This window comes from Oncorhynchus mykiss, chromosome 6 (genome assembly GCF_057628025.1).
Source record: "Oncorhynchus mykiss isolate SJ-2025 chromosome 6, ASM5762802v1, whole genome shotgun sequence".
Lineage (NCBI taxonomy): Eukaryota > Metazoa > Chordata > Actinopteri > Salmoniformes > Salmonidae > Oncorhynchus > Oncorhynchus mykiss.
The window spans coordinates 34,009,089-34,029,051 of record NC_143027.1 but is presented as its reverse complement, the minus strand read 5'-3'; the positions used below and the strand labels follow the sequence as shown (position 1 = coordinate 34,029,051).

Genomic DNA, 19,963 nt, shown 5'->3' with positions numbered 1-19,963 from the left:
ACATACCCACATCATATATATAGTCTCAAATGCTATTGTTTAAATGATCCTCTTTCAACTTGTCCACTCTCTCCACCCCTGAGAGTGAGTGTTCGTGATAGTGAGATTAAGCATATTGTTGTGTCTAGTAACATCACGCACTAAACCATCCTCTTTATTAACGTCAGGAGCGGCGCTGCGCTGAGCGGCGCAGCTAGAGCAGATGTTACTGAAGAGATTAGTGGGACATAGAGAAGAGAGCAGCGGAGGAGAACGCCACTTAATGGCGCCTACTTTAAATACATGTTATTGACTACTATGTTTAGAATAAGAGTGATTACATACAGCCTAGGTTACTGCCATACAACCCCACATTTCACCTGAAATCAGTCAAAGCACATTAACATGTATTAAGGGTTAAGTACCTATAGGCCTAATGGTTTTAAAATTGAATTTGACCTACACAGTTTTAAAATGAAAATTGCAACTCACTTTAAGTAGGCCTATCCCTTGTGTATGCGCAGTGGGTCTAGTTATCTATCACCCCCTATGCATGTGAATTGGGGGTAGCATTGTTTTCAAGATTCACCCTCCTATTCTATTCACCTATTCAGAGAGTGAGCAGTCAGCGCGAACAAAGCTGCGGCAGATCGTGCGCTGATTGGTTACCGGGTACGGTGCCAGAGGTCCACTACAACAGATGGGGTTCTCCTCTCGTCGCGCAGACGCCACGCATGCAAGCCCCGGTGCGTGCATGCACCGATTGTTTCCTATGCCCGGGTAGGGCGAACCGAGCAGGGAACGAACAGACTGGGCGACTCACGGTTTACGGTTAACGACTATCCCACCCGAAACCCAGCGTGGCAGAGAAGAACCAAGCCCAGTTGATCGTTTGTAAACATTAACAACTAAAGCCCGAAGAGGTCCTGAAAATCACCACTAGCAACTCTGTCCGTAAGTAGGCTATATGTTAAAGCGACATTAGTCTGCCATGCCTCTAACGATCGATAAACTCACAAGGCAAACACTTTGTTATTTGTATTTGCATAGATATTGGCTATAGTTTCGCCAGTTAGAGCAATTGTGACTGGAACAAGAATGCGTGTGAGACTAATTTAGATCCATAAACAGAGTTTAGAAGTAATCGGAGATGAACCTTCTTGCATTGATAATGCAATGCTATTAGCCCTCAAGTAACAGCAATTAGTACCAAATTATACTTTTGCTGGGAAACAAATTCACATGTTTTTCCAGTTTTTATTATGTCATTGCACAGAAATGAAACCGATTAGAAGCCGTATCTGGGCTCTGCCTATACAGTTTAGTAGGCTAGTCTATAAAACATTATGTGTCTGTCTGGACAGATTACATAACATCAATATCAGATAGGCTACTTAAGATTCTTCTCACACACACTGGCCAGTGGTAGTGCCCAGAGACTGATCCTCTCAGATATGGATGTCCAAGCATGTGGTCATATTTTCCACACTAAGTTGTGAGGGAATTCATAATATTGGCCTGTACCTTAAATGATTAATAATAGACTATTGTGCTTCCTAAGGTCATATACAATTTCACAATAGTGGTGTGATTCTGAAGAAAGCCATTAAAGGCCGAAACGTCAATCTTTTAAACTTGTCTAATAAAACAAAGTATGTTTTATGGTGAGTGTTGCACCTTTTCCTGTCTAATGACACCATAATGGTGTGAGCCAGATTGAAGGGGCATCTTGTCTATTTACAAACACACACACACAAAAGCTTTGGCACTGTGTGATAGAGTTGGTTGTTAGACATCAGATGTTTTTAGGGTTGCTATGACAATTTGAACAATAGTGGGAGAGCAAAGTTGGGGTTGAGAGGGAGGAATTCAGGAAGAGTACAGAACTGGAGATTTGGACCTGCATTCATCCCTTCGGCTAAAGCAGTTGAGGACAGAGGCACGGGGCAAGAGATCAAAACGTGTGTGTGTGTGTGTGTGTGTGTGTGTGTGTGTGTGTGTGTGTGTGTGTGTGTGTGTGTGTGTGTGTGTGTGTGTGTGTGTGTGTGTGTGTGTGTGTGTGTGTGTGAGAGAGAGAGAGAGAGAGAGAGGGAGAAAGAGAAGTCAGGAAATTGAGGTCAGGAGTTTTAATGTCAGTGGATTAGTGCCAGTCTGTGGGAGGTGGAGGGATGGGGGGTGGAGTCAGAGAGAGAATGTTAAAAGGGATGGAGGAAAACAAGTTAGATAAAGAGGAAACAAAGGGAAACAACAGCACTAATGAGAATAGATATTTTACAACAAGGAAGTAATAGACCAGGAGTTCAGCGCAAGAGAGCGAAAGATAGGATAGAGAGAGGGGGAAGAGAAGAGGGAGTAGAAAGCAATCTAAAACTCTTCTGCTTTGCCAATATTTATACCTGCTTTCCATGCCAATAAAGCTTATTTCCTTCAGAAAGTATTCATACCTCTTTACCTATTCCACATGTTGTTGTGTTACAGCCTGAATTCAAAATGGGTATAAAAAAATGTTCATCTACGCACAATACCTCATAATGACAAAGTGAAAACCTGTTTTATAGAATGTTTTTATGACGTGCACTCCATAAAAAAAGACTGCTAGAGATTATGTTTGTCTATTATGTTGTGCGGAATCACCTGGTTCATTCATTTGTGAACGTTGTATTATGTTATTGAAGGCTGCTGCTGAAGACGTATGCATTGAAGCCTGCTTAATTACCTGCCTGCCCGCCGTGCTGGAATGTCATTTAGATAAACGACACGTGAGCACTTTAATGATGGCTTATTATCGGTGATAGCACTCGGAGCCACAGAACTTGAGAAAGTATTCATACCCCTTGACTTATTCCACATTTTGTTGTGTTACAGACTGAATTCAAAATGGATTAAATATATATTTTTCAAACATCTACACACAATACCCCATAATGACAAAGTGAAAACATGTTTTTAGACATTTTAGAAAATGTATTGAAAATGAAATACAGAAATGTCTCATTTACATAAGTACTCACCCTGAGTCAATACTTTGTAGAAGCACCCTTGGCAGCAATTACAGCTGTGAGTCATTCTGGGCAAGTCTCAGAGCTTTGCACACCTGGATTGAATCTCTGTGTTGATCATTGCTAGACAACCGTTTTCAGGGATTTTCAAGTAGATTTATGTCAAAACTGTGACTTGGCCGCTCAGGAAGAGTCACTGTCTTCTTGGTAAGCAACTCCAGTGTAGATTTGGCCTTGTGTTTTAGGTTATTGTCCTGCTGAAAGGTGAATTCATCTCCCAGTGTCTGGTGGAAAGCAAACTCCCCATTCCTTAACGATTACAAGCATACCCATAATATGATACAGCCACCACTATGCTTGAAAATATGGAGAGTGGTACTCAGTAATGTGTTGTTTTGGATTTGCCCCTAACATAACACTTTACATTCAGGAAAAAAGTTAATTGCTTTGCCTAATTTTTTGCAGTATTACTGTAGTGCCTTGCTGCAACAGGATGCATGTTTTCAAATATGTTTATTCTATACAGGCTTCCTTCTTTTCACTCTGTTATTTAGGTTAGGATTGTGAAGTAACTACACATGTCTGTTTTCTCCTATCACAGCCATTAAACTCTATAACTGTTTTAAAGTTACCATTGGCCTCATGGTGACATCCCTGAGCGGTTTCCTTCCTCTCTGGCAACTGAGTTAGGAAGGACGTCTGTATCTTTGTAGTGACTGGGTGTATTCATACTGTCACGCCCTGATCTTTTTCACCTGTCTTTGTGCTTCTCTCCACCCCCTCCAGGTGTCGCCCATCTTCCCCATTCACCCCTGTGTATTTATACATGTGTTCTCTGTTTGTTTTGTTCGTAGAACCTACCAGCATTTCCCCCTTGCTCTTGTCTCGTCTTAGTTCCTGTTTTCTAGTTTTTCCCGGCTTTGATCCCTCTGCCTGACCTGAGCCTGCCTGCCGTCCTGTACAATTGCCCCCCGATTCGCTCACTCAGGGATCCCATCTTGTATCTGATGAACTCCGGAAGTCCCCGGCATCTACGTCCCCGAGAGAGTCCGAGCTTATCTGAGTTCCACAAAGAGGTTCCAAAGACTGCCGATTCACCTCTTCCCGAGCCGATGCAGCTCGGCAAGGCTAGGCTGTCTCCAGCCGAACTCGTACGCAGACTTTTTGTATCTACCTGTCCCTTCAAGAGGCCTAGCTCATTCGTTGGAGTGAGTACTCTGTTGGGTCTTAAAGATAATTTTTCTTCTCTCCTTACTCACCCCCCTCTCCACCCCACCCTGCTGTGGGGCGACCAGTCCAAGTCTCTCCTGATACTCATCGACTCTAGGGCCCATGTGAGGCTTATGGACGTTACCCTGGCGTCCGAGCTGGGCATCCCCACTCAACCCCTCTCCGTTCCCATGGATGTTAAGAGTGCTGGACGGGTGCTCTGTAGGCCCGGGTCACCCACCATACCACACCCATCAACCTATGATTGTCAGGGAACCACAGTGAGACGATCCAATTCCTGCTAGTTGAGTCTCCGCAGGTTCCTGTGGTATTGGGATTCTCTTGGCTCCAGCGACACAATCCCTCTATTGACTGGGCTACTGGTGACATCGTGGGCTGGAGCCCGTCCTGCCACATTCATTGCCTGAAATCAGCTCTGCCTACCCCGGGACGTCTTCCTGGGGGCTTGGAAATTGCGCCGATCCTCTCTGCCAGCCCCGCGGAGTACCAGGACCTTCGCAGCACCGACCAGTATCCAAGAACGTCAAGCCAGATGCGCTGGCACGCCGCTATAGACCCGCTGCTACACCCGCTGAAGCCAAGATGCCATGTGGCATCCCTTGAGGGGGGGGGGGGGGTACTGTCACGCCCTGATCTGTTTCACCTGTCTTTGTGCTTGTCTCCACCCCCCTTCAGGTGTCACCTATCTTCCCTGTTATCCCCTGTGTATTTATGCATGTTTGTCTGTTGCCAGTTCGTTTTGTTCGTAGAACCTACCAGCATTTTCTCTCTTGCTCCTGTCTTGTCATAGTTCCTGTTTTCTAGTTTTCCCCGGCTTTGACCCCTCTGCCTGACCTGACCCTGAGCCTGCCTGCTATCCTGTACCTTCCAAAGTGTAATTAATAACTTCACCATGCTCAAAGGGATATTCAGTGCCCTTCTTTGCGAGGCATTGGAAAACCTCCCTGGTCTTTTTGGTGGAATTTGTCTTTGAAATTCACTGCTCAACTGAGGGGCTTTCAGATAAATGTATGTGTGGGGTACAGAGATGAGGTAGTCATTCCAAAATCATGTTAAACACTATTATTGCACACAGAGTGAGTGCACATTTTTACTCCTTAACCTTTCTGGTGCAGGCCTTCCGCTAGCTACCCACCTCGACAACATCCGGTGAAATTGCAGAGCGCCAAATTCAAAATACAGAAATAGTCATAATAAACATTTATAAAAAAATACAAGTGTTATACATCGGTTTAAAGATTAACTTCTTGTTAATCTAGCCACTTTGTCAGATTTCAAAAAGGCTTTACGGAGAAAGCATACCATGTGATTATCTGAGGACAGCGCCCCGCTTACAAAAGCATACAAACATTTTACAACCAAGTAAAGGAATGACAAAAGTCAGAAATAGAAATACAATGAATCACTTACCTTTGAAGATCTTCATATGGTTGCAGCCACAAGAGTCCCAGCTACACAATAAATGTTTGTTTTGTTCGATAAAGTCCCTCTTTATATCCCATAAACTCAGTTTTTGTTGGCACATTTTGTTCAGTAATCCACTGGCTCAAAGGCGGTCAAAACATGCAGACGAATACATCCTAATAGCACCGGTAAAGTTCGTCGAAACATGTCAGACGATGTTTATAATTAACGTCAGGTTGTCAATTGTCTAAATAATCGATTATATTTCAACCGGACAATAGCGTATTCAATAGAAAGGAAAAACAACGAAGGGTGCGCACTCGGTCACACGCGCAAACCAGCACTGCATGATTCTACAGTCCACTGACAGAAAGGTCTCATTCTTCTTCATTTCAAGCCTGAAACAATGTCTAAAGACTGACATCTAGTGGAAACCATAGGAACTACAATCTGGGTCCTAACCCATTAGATACTCTATAGGCATTCAGTTGAAAATACCCGCATCAAAAAAATCCCACTTCCTGGATGAATTTTCCTCCGGTTTTTGCCTGCCATATCAGTTCTCTTATACTCAAATACATTATTTTAACAGTTTTGGAAACTTTAGAGTGCTTTCTATCCAAATCTACCAATTATATGCATATCCTAGCTTCTGGGCTTCTGAGTAACAGGCAGTTTACTTTGGGTATGCTTCTCATCCAGACGTTGAAATAATGCCCCCAAGCCATAAACGTTTTAACTTTATTAAGGCTTGCCATAACAAAGGGGTTGAATACTTATCGACTCAAGACATTTCAGCTTTTCATTTCTAATTAATTTGTAACAATTTTTAAAATATAATTCCACCTTATCATTGTGGTATTGTGTGTAGGCCAGTGATAAAACATCTACATTTAATCAATTTTAAATTCAGGCTGTAACATAACAAAATGTGGAAAAAGTCAAGGGGTGTGAATTCTTTCTGAAGGCACTATAATTGTGCGGAAAGAGGGAGGAAGAGAGAGCAATGCTTAGACTAGAGAGAGACAGGCTTGGCTGCTGTGGTTGGTAAGGGGTGGAGGAGGAGAGGTATGCTGACTTGGCTGCTGTGGTTGTTTAAGGGTGGAGGAGAGAGAGAGACAGGCTTGGTTGCTGTGGTTGTTGTAGAGAAGGATTCAAGGGAATGCGGAGGGAGGGGAAGACCGGGGGGGCTATTTTTGGAGCCCCATCCAGACAGAACAGATCACATTATCCCAAAATCCATCATCCCAGCAGGAATGCAGAACAGAACAGAGAGCCATGGGCTGAGCTAGCCTGGGTCAATGTTGGGTCAATTTGTCTGTTTTTTGATACGGACGGTCGTTTCCCCCCAAAACAACAGGCATGGTACGTTTTCTGCAAGCAGCAGACTCAATTGAGACAGATCAGAAGTAGTGTGTCAGTGTAGACACATCATTATTAATCTCTAGTGGACAGATGTATGTAACATAAAGTAGCTGATGCAGTTACGCAATATTTTTGATCTAGGTTTCATTATTGATGTAGAACTGCCAGGCTAGACCAGGGGTTCCCACATGTCCAGTCTTAAACTCCAAAGCCTTTTAGAGGTTTCTTGGGCCACAGTCCAGTCTTAAACAACATACCAGTAGTGGGTCCTATTCCTATTCCTAACATACCAACATACAAGAAGGCTTGGACCAACATACTTCCGCCCTCAAGGACTGAGCCACAGCCACCCATCCCTGGTCTTGGTATTAAATGCCCAGTGCTGTCAAAAGTGTATTTTAGGACAATAACCTAAAATATAAGGCCAAATATACACTGGAGTTGCTTACCAAGATGACATTGACTGTTCCTGAGTGGCATAGTTACAGTTTTGACTTAAATCAGCTTGAAAATCTATGGCAAGACTTCGAAATAGCTTTTTTTGCGATGATCAATATCCAACTTGACGGAGCTTGAAGGATTTTTAAAAGGATAATGTGCAAATACTGTACAATCCAGGTGTGCAAAGCTCTTAGAGACTTACCCAGAAAGACTCACAGCTGTAATCGCTGCCAAAGGTGATTCTAACATGTATTGACTCAGGGGTGTGAATACTTAATAAATTAGGTATTTCATTTTGAATGCATTTGCAAAAATGGCTAAAAACATGTTTTCACTTTGTCATTTTGGGGTATTGTGTGCAGATCCATTTTGAATTCAGACTGTAATACATCAAAAAGTCAAAGGGTACGAATATTTTCTGAAGGCATTGTATATTTCCACACTATGAGTTTGGAATAATATTGTGAAAACTACTAAAATGCCCTTTTAGTATATGAGCTATTTGAAAAGAACGCCTGACATTTCAGCCTGCTTTGGTGGGATGGAGTTTTGGCCTGCCTGGTTAATAGAGAGTTCCACATTTGTTAATAGAGAGTTCCAAACGTCTCTCCCAATAACAGCTAGTTTTCAATTTTCCCCTTCCCACTCACACCACTCCAGACAGTCCTAGCTAAATTATTGCTTGAGAAATTGCTCTTTGCTAAGAAGCTATTTTAGTTTGTTTTTAATTTTTTGTTATTTAAAACAGTCACAGTAAGGTACTTAATTATTACCCTGAAATTATTTGATATTGAGATAAAAAATAGCAGCATTGGACCTTTAAAAGCTAATGTCTCCTAGTGTGTTGTTCAGTGGTGCCTGACAGGGCCTAATGTAGGTGCTGAAATATTGATAATGCTGCATGGTGTGTGGGTTGATTGGTATTACATTTTTCATATGGTCATAATGTTTATGGTTGTGAGGTGTTGGCTGGACACCTGAGGTATGCTGTGGGTGTGGTTGTTGTCTGTTGCTTCGTACCTCTCAATTCCTCTCTGTCTGTATATGGGGGTACGTGTGAGCCTTTCAGAGAGAAGCTGTGTGTGTTTTTGTGTGTGTGTGTTGGTGCCTTTCTCCATGCGTGTGTGTGTGTGTGTGTGTTTATGTGAGAGAGCGATATCATATTTCATGTCTGTAGTTTGAATTGAGGAAGTCTCACTCATGTCAGAGCGGCAGCGGCAGTTTCCGCTGTGACTGAGGCTCTGAAGGAGGAAGAGATTAGCGGATGGGGAGCGCTTCCTTTTAACCAGCCCCTTCAACCGCCACTCTCTGGTGCCCTCTCCATCGCCTCTCCCCTTTCTCTTACAAACACACTGAAGCCTTAGACTGAGGCACTGGGTCATCTACCCTGGGTACACAGCCACTGAGACAGATTCTGAAGAGCCACACTTAGTGCTGAACTCTCTCTCTCCTCCACAGAAAGGACACAGTAGCTTCATTGGGCTCCTGCCTGGCTGTCTTCAGGTAAACTCCTCTGACTGGACCCTGAGGACTAACTGCCACAGTAGATGTAGCAAGATACACTGGGTAGCATAACAGTGTGGGTTAGAGTGTATGTGCCAATGGCAGTGATTTAAGAGGTCTTTCAAGGAGGAGGAACTTAGCTTGCTGGTACCTGGGACAAGGCTGAGACACTGTGTGTGCAACTGAAATGATTCATGCACCTGTTCTTGTCCATCTGGAAGCTTCTGTGCTGCCCCCTAACACACACACACCATTTCAGAATGTGGAAACATGTGGGGGTTCTGGCAGCATGCCATATTAAATTAACATCTGTTTGTGTGATGGTCACCATGGAAGCTTCTGTGTGTGCTAGTGGTTTTCTGTGTGCGATGTGTTTTAGACAGATGGGAGAGGAGGAGGAAAAGAGGAAGAGAGAGAGATTGTGTCCTCCATCTCACACTGACAGAAACTTGTGTCACAGAGACAGTTTGTCGAGTCACACCAGGAAAAGGAGCCATAAAAACTCACAGACCCTGCTTCTGCCTACCGCCGCTCAGTCAGATACTTAGATACTTGTATGCTCAGTCAGATTATATGCAACGCAGGACACGCTAGATAATATCTAGTAACATATCAACCATGTGTAGTTAACTAGTGATTATGATTGATTGTTTTTTATAAGATACGTTTAATGCGAGCTAGCAACTTATCTTGGCTTACTGCATTCGCGTAACAGGCAGTCTCCTTGTGGAGTGCAATGAGAGAGAGACGGGTCGTTATTGCGTTGGACTAGGTAACTGTAAGGTTGCAAGATTGGATCCCCCGAGCTGACAAGGTGAAAATCTGTCTTTTTGCCCCTGAACGAGGCCGTTAACCTACCGTTCCTAGGCTGTCCTTGAAAATAAGAATGTGTTCTTAACTGACTTGCCTAGTTAAATAAAAGTATAAAAAAATATTATTATTTTTTTAAATCGGCAAATCGGCGCCCAAAAATACAGATTTCCGATTGTTATGAAAACTTGAAATCGTCCCTAATTAATCGGTCGACCTCTAGTCTGAGCTGGCATAGCAGAGAGAACAACATTAACCCTGCATATAAACTGGCTGGCTAAAAGATGCAGCTAACTAGCTACAGTTGAAGTCGGAAGTTTACATACACCTTAGCCAAGTACATTTAAATGTAATCCTAGTAAACATTCCCTGTCTTAGGTCAGTTAGGATCACCACTTTATTTTAAGAATGTGAAATATCAGGATAATAGTAGAGAATTATTTATTTCAGCTTTTATTTCATCACATTGTCAGTGGGTCAGAAGTTTACATTAACTCAATTCGTTTTTGGTAGCATTGCCTTTAAATTGTTTAACTTGGGTCAAACGTTTGTAGGCCTCCTTGCTCGCACACGCTTTTTCAGTTCTGCCCACACATTTTCTATAGGATTGAGGTCAGGGCTTTGTGATGGCCACTCAAATACCTTGACTCTGTTGTCCTTAAGCCATTTTGCCACAACTTTGGAAGTATGCTTGGGGTATTGTCCATTTGGAAGACCCATTTGCGACCAAGCTTTAACTTCAGTCTCCATCTGTTGGTCTTCAGTATCTATCCACATTAATGTTTAAAAGCATCTGATCACAATTTCTCTCTTTCTCTCTCTCACACTCTCTCTAGCTCCTCTCATGCTGACTGAGAATGGATAACATGCAGGATGGGGTTCAGATTGGAGACAACAAGTTCATCAGCAAGTATGCCATACACACACTCACACACTCTCTCACACACACACACACACTCTCACACACACGGACACACACACACACACACACAGAGTGTGTTCAGGTGTGTGTAGTAATAACAAAAAGTATAATATTAAAATCTATGTAAAGTAATAAATTGTTGTCAAGAATAATGTACTTCTGTCTTCAGGGCAACAGTCCTGTCCCACCTCAAAACCTACAACCTCTATTATGAAGGACATAACCTGCAGTTGAGACACAGAGAGGTGCGTGCGTCTCTCTCTCTCATATTACTGTATAATTTACCCCAAACTGACTCTGTTCAATATTTCACCCTGCCCCAAAGGGGTAATAACTGTCTGTGTGTGTGTTTATTGATTATGGTAACTTTGTCTCTACAGGAGGAAGGGGAGCTGATCGTGGAGGGCTTGCTGAATATCTCCTGGGGCCTGCGTCGGCCTATCAGATTGCAGATGCAGGACGATCACGAGCGAATCAGACCTCCCCCCTCGTCTACATCCTGGCACTCCGGCTGTGCCCTGGATAATCAGAGGTAGGGAGTGAGCTCTGGTTACCATACCAAGGCAACATATAGAAACGTACTACGTACTGTATGTATAAAAGGTCTATGTTTTTACCAAGGGTGTATATTTTTGTTAATACAGTATGTCCTGATACCATGGCCATATTGATATCTCTTTATTATAACTAGGGTGGGTTACGGCGACCTAGATATAGGGTTTTTAGTTTACTTTGACTACACATATTGTCTCTGGTCAGTAGTGCTGAGCGATGAACCAACCTTTCTGTTATTTGAATTCCATTTAGTTAGTTTTTTTTTCTGTGAGCTCAATGCGCACATTGCAGTTTCTCTAGAGATAAATCAGATCCAGCCTGAACTGCGCAATGTAGTAGGGAGTTGTAGTTTCCAACAGACCAAAGTTCTGAGTAGTTTAGCACAGACAACCTGCTAATTAACTAGCATGACCACAATCCATTGCATGCCTGTTTATTTTATGCCTGCTACTGTACATAAGAGACAGAAGAATGCACAATCGAGGGATAGAGAGCAGTTGTTCGCAAGGTATCTCTACCTGAAACTCTCTAAGTGATCTAAGTGATTGATAGTTGGTATTCAGTCGTAAAAGTATACCTTATTTACTTTGAGGAACTAGTAAGGGATTTTGTCAGACAGGATAGGCAGCAGCTCTATAGAGAGAAAATAATAATAAAGTCCTTAAATAAAACAAATGTAATATACACAACAACTCGTTACAAGCATTTCTCTACACCCGCAACAGCATCTGCTAAACACTTGTATGTGACAAATAAAATTGGATTTGAACTGAAATATTTTATTCAAGTCAAGTGAATAAATTCTGGATAAGTGACAGGCACTAATGATTACATAGAGACCATATTTCACTGTTCCTCTACCCGTCTCATTTACACTTTGATGTAGAACAACTTTTAAGAGAAGATAATGTGTCATAAATAATGTCAAGCTATTAAATATGGGAATATTCCTGTTTTCTCTATGTCAATAGCAATGAAGGTACCCAGCAGACCCTGCCCAACATAGAAGTGACAGAGCACGAGAGCCAATCCGAGGACAGTATTGTGAAGGCGGATGAGGAAGAAGGTGGATCTTATAGAAGACTAGTCTGAAAACCTTCAGCATGTTATTATGGATAACTCAATTATTTATCCTACATTAGATAGCCATGTCTGTTCAACACAATACATTTTTAGAACATTCTGTGACATTCATAGGAACGTGATTGTCTGACTCCTCCCCTTTCTCCTATCTCTATGCTCTGGTTGGACAGAGGAATATGAGCGCTCCGCCCAGCTGCTGAGGACGAAGAGCGATGCCGGGTTTCTGAGGAAGGCCCAGCGCCGGTCGCCTAGCGACCAGAGGAGAATACGACGACACCGTTTCTCCATCAATGGACACTTCTACAATTACAAGGTACCCATGCGCACACACACACACACCATAATACTGCAGCTACACACTACTACAACGACAACATAATACGACAAATAAATTCATTTTCTCTCTCTCTCTCTCTCTCTCTCTCTCTCTCTCATTCCTCTCCCCTTCTCATAATTGTGCTTCCCCCATTGCCCCTTTAGACTGCAGTCTTCACTCCAGCGTATGGTTCAGTTACTAACGTGCGGATCAACAGTTGTATGACCACGCCCCAGGTGCTACGAGTGCTACTTAACAAGTTCAAGATTGAGAACAGCCCGGATGACTTTGCGCTGTACCTTGTACACACCAGCGGGGGTGAGTGAGTGTCGTGTCGTGTGGTTCTGTGTCTGTCACAGAGTGTGAAGCTGAATCACGTTCTCACTTTCACAGGGTCAATGTGAGCAATGTCTGTGTTTATCCTAGAGTAGAGTACGCATTATTAACTGTTTTTGTGGGCGTGTGCGCGGGTATGAGAGTGCTGCAGCTCTGTGGCAAAGCATGGCAATCTACTAGCGTAACTTAAGCACACCCGTTGTAATGCAGTGAAAGTGTTTGACAATGTTTCTTCTTTCAGAGCGTGCAAAGCTGAAGCGCAGTGACTACCCCCTGGTGCTGCGTGTGCTTCAGGGTCCGTGTGAACAGGTCAGCAGAATCTTCCTAATGGAGCAGGACCTGGGCGAGGAAGTCACCTATGATGTAAGACTGCTAATGTATAACTGCCAAATCATTCCTCGCCTACATACCACTGTGTAACTGCTAAATCATTCCCCACTTCTTAGTACACATAAACTTAATCACGTCCTCAGAATGGAATATTCTGTATGTCCCCTTGTCTATTACAAAAGGGCTCAGTTCAATATAACCTGCAGTGGGCTATTTATGCACTAGACTAGAATTTAAATAGACCTGTTACCATAACACAGTCCAGAGTCAAACCAAAACCATAATTTACTTACCGTAAGTTAAGCAGCTTAGGGGTCTGCAAGCCAAGCCAATTAGTTGTCCTCAACAATGACTTGCCACCGGCTTGACAGTGTGAAGTCACTGCCCATAAACTGAAATAAGCTTTGTGACTGTATGACATCCTTTATGTAATTGTTATTATTACAGTATTGTGACTTTGTAATAGTTGAGGGTTCTGGCCAAGTCTGTGTTTGTAATTGCATTTCTTCCTCCTCCCAACCAGGTGGCGCAGTATATTAAGTTTGAGATGCCAGTGCTGCAGAGTTTCATCACCAAGCTGAAGGAGGAAGAGGACCGGGAGGTGCAGAAACTCAGGAGCAGGTGAGGTGCCGGCAACATCTACCTACCTCCCCTGAACGGCTGTGTTTATGGTGTCATGTACTGTGTATTTATGTCTCATTCTCTTCTCTCTCTCTCTCTCTCTCTCTCTTTCTCTCTTACTTGCTCTCGCTCTCTTACTTGCTCTCGCTCTCTCTCTCTATCTGTAGGTATACATTTCTGCGGTGTATCATTGAGAAGCAGCTGCGTTGTCTTCCTGAGGGGACTGCCTGTATGTGACCCGGTCTAGGGAGGGACCACCAGATCTTCCCAAAATCTCCCTGACCTCCTTAGCTACCCCTCCCAACCCCAGATGCCGTCCCAAGCCCCAAACAGGAGTGACCCTGAACCACCCCGGGGAGAGGCATCCATTCTAACCTCGCTTTAATCTCTTCCAAGACCTCTATAGGGACAGTGTACTAATTCTGTGAGCTGGGTTGTGTGTGGTAACTTCCTCAGTTGAGGTTGGGGTCATTATGAAACATGATGTCTGCTCTTTCCGTCCATACCAAGAACAAACAGTACATATCCTCCTTGCTGTCCCAATCCCTCTCTGACACACCTGCCTCTCTGTCGTGATATCTGCATATTAACTGTATCCATATCAGCAATAATAATGGTTAATAATGAAGGTAAGGTTTGGCACTTTTCTCTTGTGGGTCTGTATGGGGCATTTTAGACTGTCCCATGTCCTATACCACTCAGATGCAAAATAACCTAAAGCACATCTACATCTCTTTGTTAGTTCTACTGAGTTAGATATATCTATCTCTTTCCATCCATTATTCTCCCTACCTCTCTCTCCTTGCATATTTGTATTTTCTATTTTTGGCCAAAGCCCCATTTTGCAACCTGCAGATAACTGATTGTCTCCCTCTCCAAACCAGAACCTGCCTTAGACTCAAGAGTGGCATCCCACACTAGATGAGATTCTCACCCACCCAGTCAGTCGGTAGGGGGGTTGAATGACTCCTGTCCTGTGACAGTATGTGGTGTTGAAACATGCCTGTCACACAAGTGTGGTACAGTACTATCTCCATGATCAGCTCTACAGAGGCAGGAACTGTAATGTAACTTCATGACTGTTCTTGCCACAGTTCATCTAAAACTGTCTCCTAACCAATTCTAGTGGAATGGAAAAAACATGCATTTCTGCTACCTGTGTTATTTTTTTTCTTACCTTTATTTAACTAGGCAAGTTAGTTAAGAACTAATTCTTATTTACAATGACGGCCTACCGGGGAACAGTGGGTTAACTGCCTTGTTCAGGGGTAGAACGACAGATTTTTTTACCTTGTCAGCTCGGGGATTCGATCCAGCAACCTTTCAGTTACTGGACCAATGCTCTAACCACTAGGCTACCTGCCACCCCATACCAGGGTTATGCCAGGGTTATAATCACATAGTGTAGTATAGTGTGATATGACCGGTGTGTCTGCTCTACTAGCATAGCTAGAGACTGAAGCACAAAACATAGAGAGGACCAGAGTTCCTTAAGATTGTGAATTATGTACATGATGAATCAACTACAATAGCTCAAACGAGGGAATGTTTTGTGTGTGTGTGTGTGTTAGGTTGTGTGTGTGCACGCACATTTCTGAAGCAGTACTTACTTTCCTGGTAGATATTGATCTGTGTGACTATGTGCATGTGTATGACTGTATACAGTACTTTGAGATGTGGTACAACAATTCTATTACACCTATATCAACCCTCAGCTTTTAAAAGGTTGCTGTATATTGTGTGTGAGCGAGTGTGTGTGAGCGAGAGTGTGTGTGTGTGTGTGCGTGTGTGTGTGTGTGTGTGTGAGCGTGTGTGTGTGCATGTATGTCTGTCCTTTCAATTTCTATGGCTCTTTCAAGACTGACACCATGTATTTCATAATAAAATATTTTAGCTGTTTTAATGTTGCATTCTGACTCTCTCTTCAAAGGCACATGCCACTATTTAGAAATTTAGCTTTCTACAATAATGATTATTTATTTGGTCTGTACTGTCTAGCCTTTTTGGGTCTGTGGGTAGAAACCACATTATCTTGGTTGTATAATACTTATTTATTACTTAATACAAAGCTGTATGATATTACTCTGTATTATTGCTGTCTGTTTTGGTAGGCTTGGAGGCTTACAGTAACTGCAGGCTAAAAACACACACAGGTCATTATTTGAGTTTCTACTCTGTTGGTGGGTTAGGGGCTGAAACACACACACAGGTTCTCTTTGGCTAAGTGTACTGCTAAGTTTGCAAGTATTTATGTGTTGTTGGGGCATGGGCTTACTGTAACACTACAGTGTTAGCAGGGATGAGCATCATTTGTTTATCCTGCTCAGCCAATGAGGAGGTCAGAGATAGATCCCCTCTCTACCTGGCTGAGACCATTTGGAGGTTGAAGAGACCCATCCCACACTCTCTCTCTCTCCCAGACAGTCACAGGAATCACTGACGATCACACACACTAAGGAGAGAGCCAAAAGGACAACAGAACAAGCAACGGACATCCTCTTGACACATCTGTGATTTTCCTCAGCTCTTTGTCAACTTCTACAGGTAAGAGTTTCAACTCTCACTACTGCTTTTAGCTTTGAAGTCAAATGTACATTATTGTTATCCTTCTGTCATTTCTATAGATTTTTAAATCTGTGTTATTGATGATGTAGCATCCTGTAACTGTTATCTGGGATTTGGAAAATACAATTACCAAGATGCATTAATGCAGGTACATCACGTGTGTCAATAGTGTTATTTGCCAATGTTTGACCCAGTTGTATCCTGTATAACTAATTCTATAGTGGTCAAATGTTAGTCTAAAGAGTTTTACATAGACATTTACACCATGCCTAAACAGTTACCAAAAGCTATGTAGAGCTGCCCAGATCAAGTTAGTAAACAATCAGAATTGGATCATTAAGAGAGTAAAGACAAACTATTAACATCCGTCCAAACTCATACAATTAGTGAAGTATGAGCAATATTTTAGAAAATAATTCTCTCTTTTTTTAAATGAAAAAGGATTACATTTACAACTTTCAAGAACTCTGTATTCTGAATGAACCCGGAGGGAAGTTATAGATCTCCGTGTTCTGTATGAACCAGGAGGGGTGTTCTAGAACTCTCTGTTTTCTGAATGAACCAGGACGGAAGTTATAGAACTCTCCATTTGCTGAAATAATATCTACCAGTGGAGGCTGGTGGGTGGAGCTATAGGAGGTTGGGCTTAAACATGTGGTTTCTATAGGTTTGATACTGTTCCATTAATTCCATCCCAGCCATTACAATGAGCCCATCCTCCTATAGCCCTTCTCACCAGCCTCCACTGACCTCGAATGAACAATGTAGGTAATCTTGGAAACTGGAACGCTACTGTGTTAGATTTATCTACAGACAAAAGGTTCAGGGATAAGGATAGTCTTGGCGCCAAGGACACAGATTACACTGTAATGCTGTGTGATGATGATGGGGAGAGAGGAGGACAGAGAGGAGGACAGACAAACAATCTTAGGGAGGACAGATTAGTGGTAAAGAGGTCTGAGTAAGAGAGACCGAGACAGAGGAGAGAGATGCACAGAGAGATGAGAGGTAGAGAAATGAGAGAGATTATGGAGGTAAAAACCATATGACCATTATTGAGATGTAGTAACATGGTACTTGTGAAGTTAATCTGTTATGGCATTGGTCTAGTGGTCATCTCCTGACCAAGTAGAACATGTATCTCTTGGGTTTTGAAACACAAAAAAAGGGGATTGACAAGGACTATTGTCATCTCGCATCAAAAAAGAGTTAAGAGAAAAAATGTTGACAGTAGAAACTTTCCCTTCAATCCCCTCGTTGTTTTTCATACTAGACTAGAACCAGAGTTCGTACCAACCTGAGTTTATATACTGACTTGTCAATCCACTGAAGACTTAAATCCTATGTTGAGTTGTTAGATTCTTATCTATGCTATTGTGTGTTGACATCTCACAGCTCGTGTAACACTCTTCTGTCAAAGCTGGATTAGCAGCCGCAGCTCACTCTGCCCTGCTCTTAATTTGTCTCTAGCATAAAAATAACCTTTACTTAGCACATTCTCAAAGCCTGCAGTGCCGAAAACGTTAGTGCGTTAGTGTGTGTGTACGTTGTGTTCTACCATACTCAAACGTGTGTGTGTGTGTATGTTATGTTCCACTGTACTAATCACTGGACAGACTGTCCAGACTTGCTGATGAATGCAGGCATTACATCACTGTGTGGGTCTTAAGGCTTGCAGCTGACACTAAACACAGATCTGGATCAGCTTTCCCTTGTCAATCAACCCAGTTAACCCACAGGTGGTTTAAATCCTAACTGACACTAGATTAGCTCGTAGGGTTATCCCACTTCATACACACACAGTCATGATCATGTCTTGTTCTTGTCTTGATAATGACCCAGCGCTCGTGTGGAAATGTGGGATATTCTCATCAATCACAAACTGTTCATGATCTTGTTTTCACAGAGAATGAGGATTGTTGGCCAACGGAGACTTCTCCTCACTGTGGCAACCTGCCTGTTGCTCCTAGCAACCGTCTGCCCCACCTCAGAGGCTCGCCGTGGTGGGGGCTTCGGTCGTAGTGGGGGCTTCGGTGGGGGGTGGGGCGGTAGTAGCCGTGGGGGTTACCCTCGTCAAGGTGGAGGCACGGGATACCGACCAATGCCATCCTCGAGTGGACAGGCATACCGACCAATGCCTGCCCAGAGTGGCGGCTCCAGTGCGGGGAAGATGGCAGGGGCTGCTGCTGCTGGTGCCGTGGGGGGAGCAATGCTGGGCAGTGCGTTGAGTCGTCCTGGCTACGGAGGAGGATATGGGGGTTATGGAGGAGGTTATGGAGGTGGTTATGGAGGCTATGGAGGAGGCTATGGGGGGTACCCCAGAGCTGGAGGGTATGGCCCCAGGCCTGGTGGCTATGATGGTCCAGAGGGCTCTGGGGATATGGGGTACTACTATGGAGCATCCAGTGGGCCCATCTATAACAGCATCATCGTCATCATCGGGTCACTAATGTCATTGGTGATGGGGCACTGGGTGGGAGTGATGTAGAGATGGAGTGAAGATTTGGATGGAGTCACGACTAAAGCTCTCCAGACCAAGACCATATGTATATAAAGGCTCTGGAGACCCAAACCAAAACTAGGCTCTGACCAAGATCCAGATCAAGACCTTGGGCATTGAGTCGCAAGCCATGACCTCGTTGACAATGAGATCACAGTTCCATCTGTTTTGACTCACAGGTGTAGTGGGGCAAATACACTTCCTATATAGATCCCTGATGCAGAAAGACTCTGATGTGGATTCTTTGTCAACTGATTGCACACAAAAAAAATTACTTTTTCTTTTCATGAGACATTACACAACATAAAATATCTGGTGTGTGATAGATGACCTTCCGGTCAAGCACTCACTACCTCCATGAAGCAGTAGTACATGATTTACTTCTCTTTACCATGGTTGTTATCAACCGTTTAATATTGCCATGCTGCAGTAACAGTTTACTTGAAAGACTCACGCTATAACTCATGTTTCACTGATTTCAACCCTTAGTAGAATACTGGCAGCTTTTGGATGTGGATTTGTAAATGCTGTATATTGTTCAAATCTATTAATTATATTTTGTGTCCATTACTTTTCTTACTTTATTGAAAATGATGTGATTTTGGGTGAGTGGAGTGTATTAACACCATTATGAACCAGGTGGTTTGAGCCCTGAATGCTGATTGGCTGAAAGCCGTGGTATATCATACCACAGGTATGACAAAAAAAATACTTTTTACTGGTCTAATTACGTTGGTAACCAGTTTATAATAGCAATAAGGCACCTCGGGGGGTTTGTGGAATATGGCCAATATACAAAAGGGCTGTATTCAGGCACTCCAAAACTGCCCTTAGCCGTGATATATTGGTCGTATACCGTAACCTTTTGTGCCTTGTTGCTTAAGTATAATACACAATAACTAGTTCCATGTTCTGTGTTGGTGTCATTTGATGAATCTGATGTAGTTTTCCTTTCGGGTTACTTCAATAAAAACATGGGAGACAGAGATGCGTGTATCCATTCA

General features: G+C 43.1%; 2 protein-coding genes across 4 annotated transcripts; both read left to right on the top strand.

Annotated features, from left to right (window-relative positions):
* The first annotated feature begins 681 nt into the window (after positions 1-681).
* LOC110525825 (ras association domain-containing protein 2) lies at positions 682-15,797 on the top strand. 3 transcript variants are annotated; one of them, XM_090237731.1, is made up of 10 exons: positions 682-933; positions 10,568-10,641; positions 10,823-10,898; positions 11,034-11,185; positions 12,180-12,274; positions 12,462-12,604; positions 12,772-12,925; positions 13,185-13,306; positions 13,797-13,894; positions 14,062-15,797. In XM_090237731.1, the coding sequence occupies exons 2-10, from the start codon at positions 10,589-10,591 to the stop codon at positions 14,129-14,131; spliced, it is 963 nt and encodes a 320-aa protein (XP_090093857.1). In that variant the 5' UTR covers positions 682-933; positions 10,568-10,588; the 3' UTR covers positions 14,132-15,797. The 3 variants fall into 3 exon arrangements, with proteins under 3 accessions (XP_090093857.1, XP_090093855.1, XP_090093854.1); XM_090237729.1 differs by lacking the exon at positions 682-933 and adding an exon at positions 9,357-9,735; XM_090237728.1 differs by lacking the exon at positions 682-933 and having other exon boundaries at positions 10,234-10,641.
* A 152-nt stretch (positions 15,798-15,949) lies between these two features.
* Positions 15,950-19,945, top strand: LOC110525826 (uncharacterized). The gene is made up of 2 exons (XM_021606269.3): positions 15,950-16,438; positions 18,366-19,945. Exon 2 carries the CDS (start codon positions 18,369-18,371, stop codon positions 18,945-18,947), a length of 579 nt encoding a protein of 192 aa, XP_021461944.1. The 5' UTR covers positions 15,950-16,438; positions 18,366-18,368; the 3' UTR covers positions 18,948-19,945.
* The last annotated feature ends 18 nt before the right edge of the window (positions 19,946-19,963 follow it).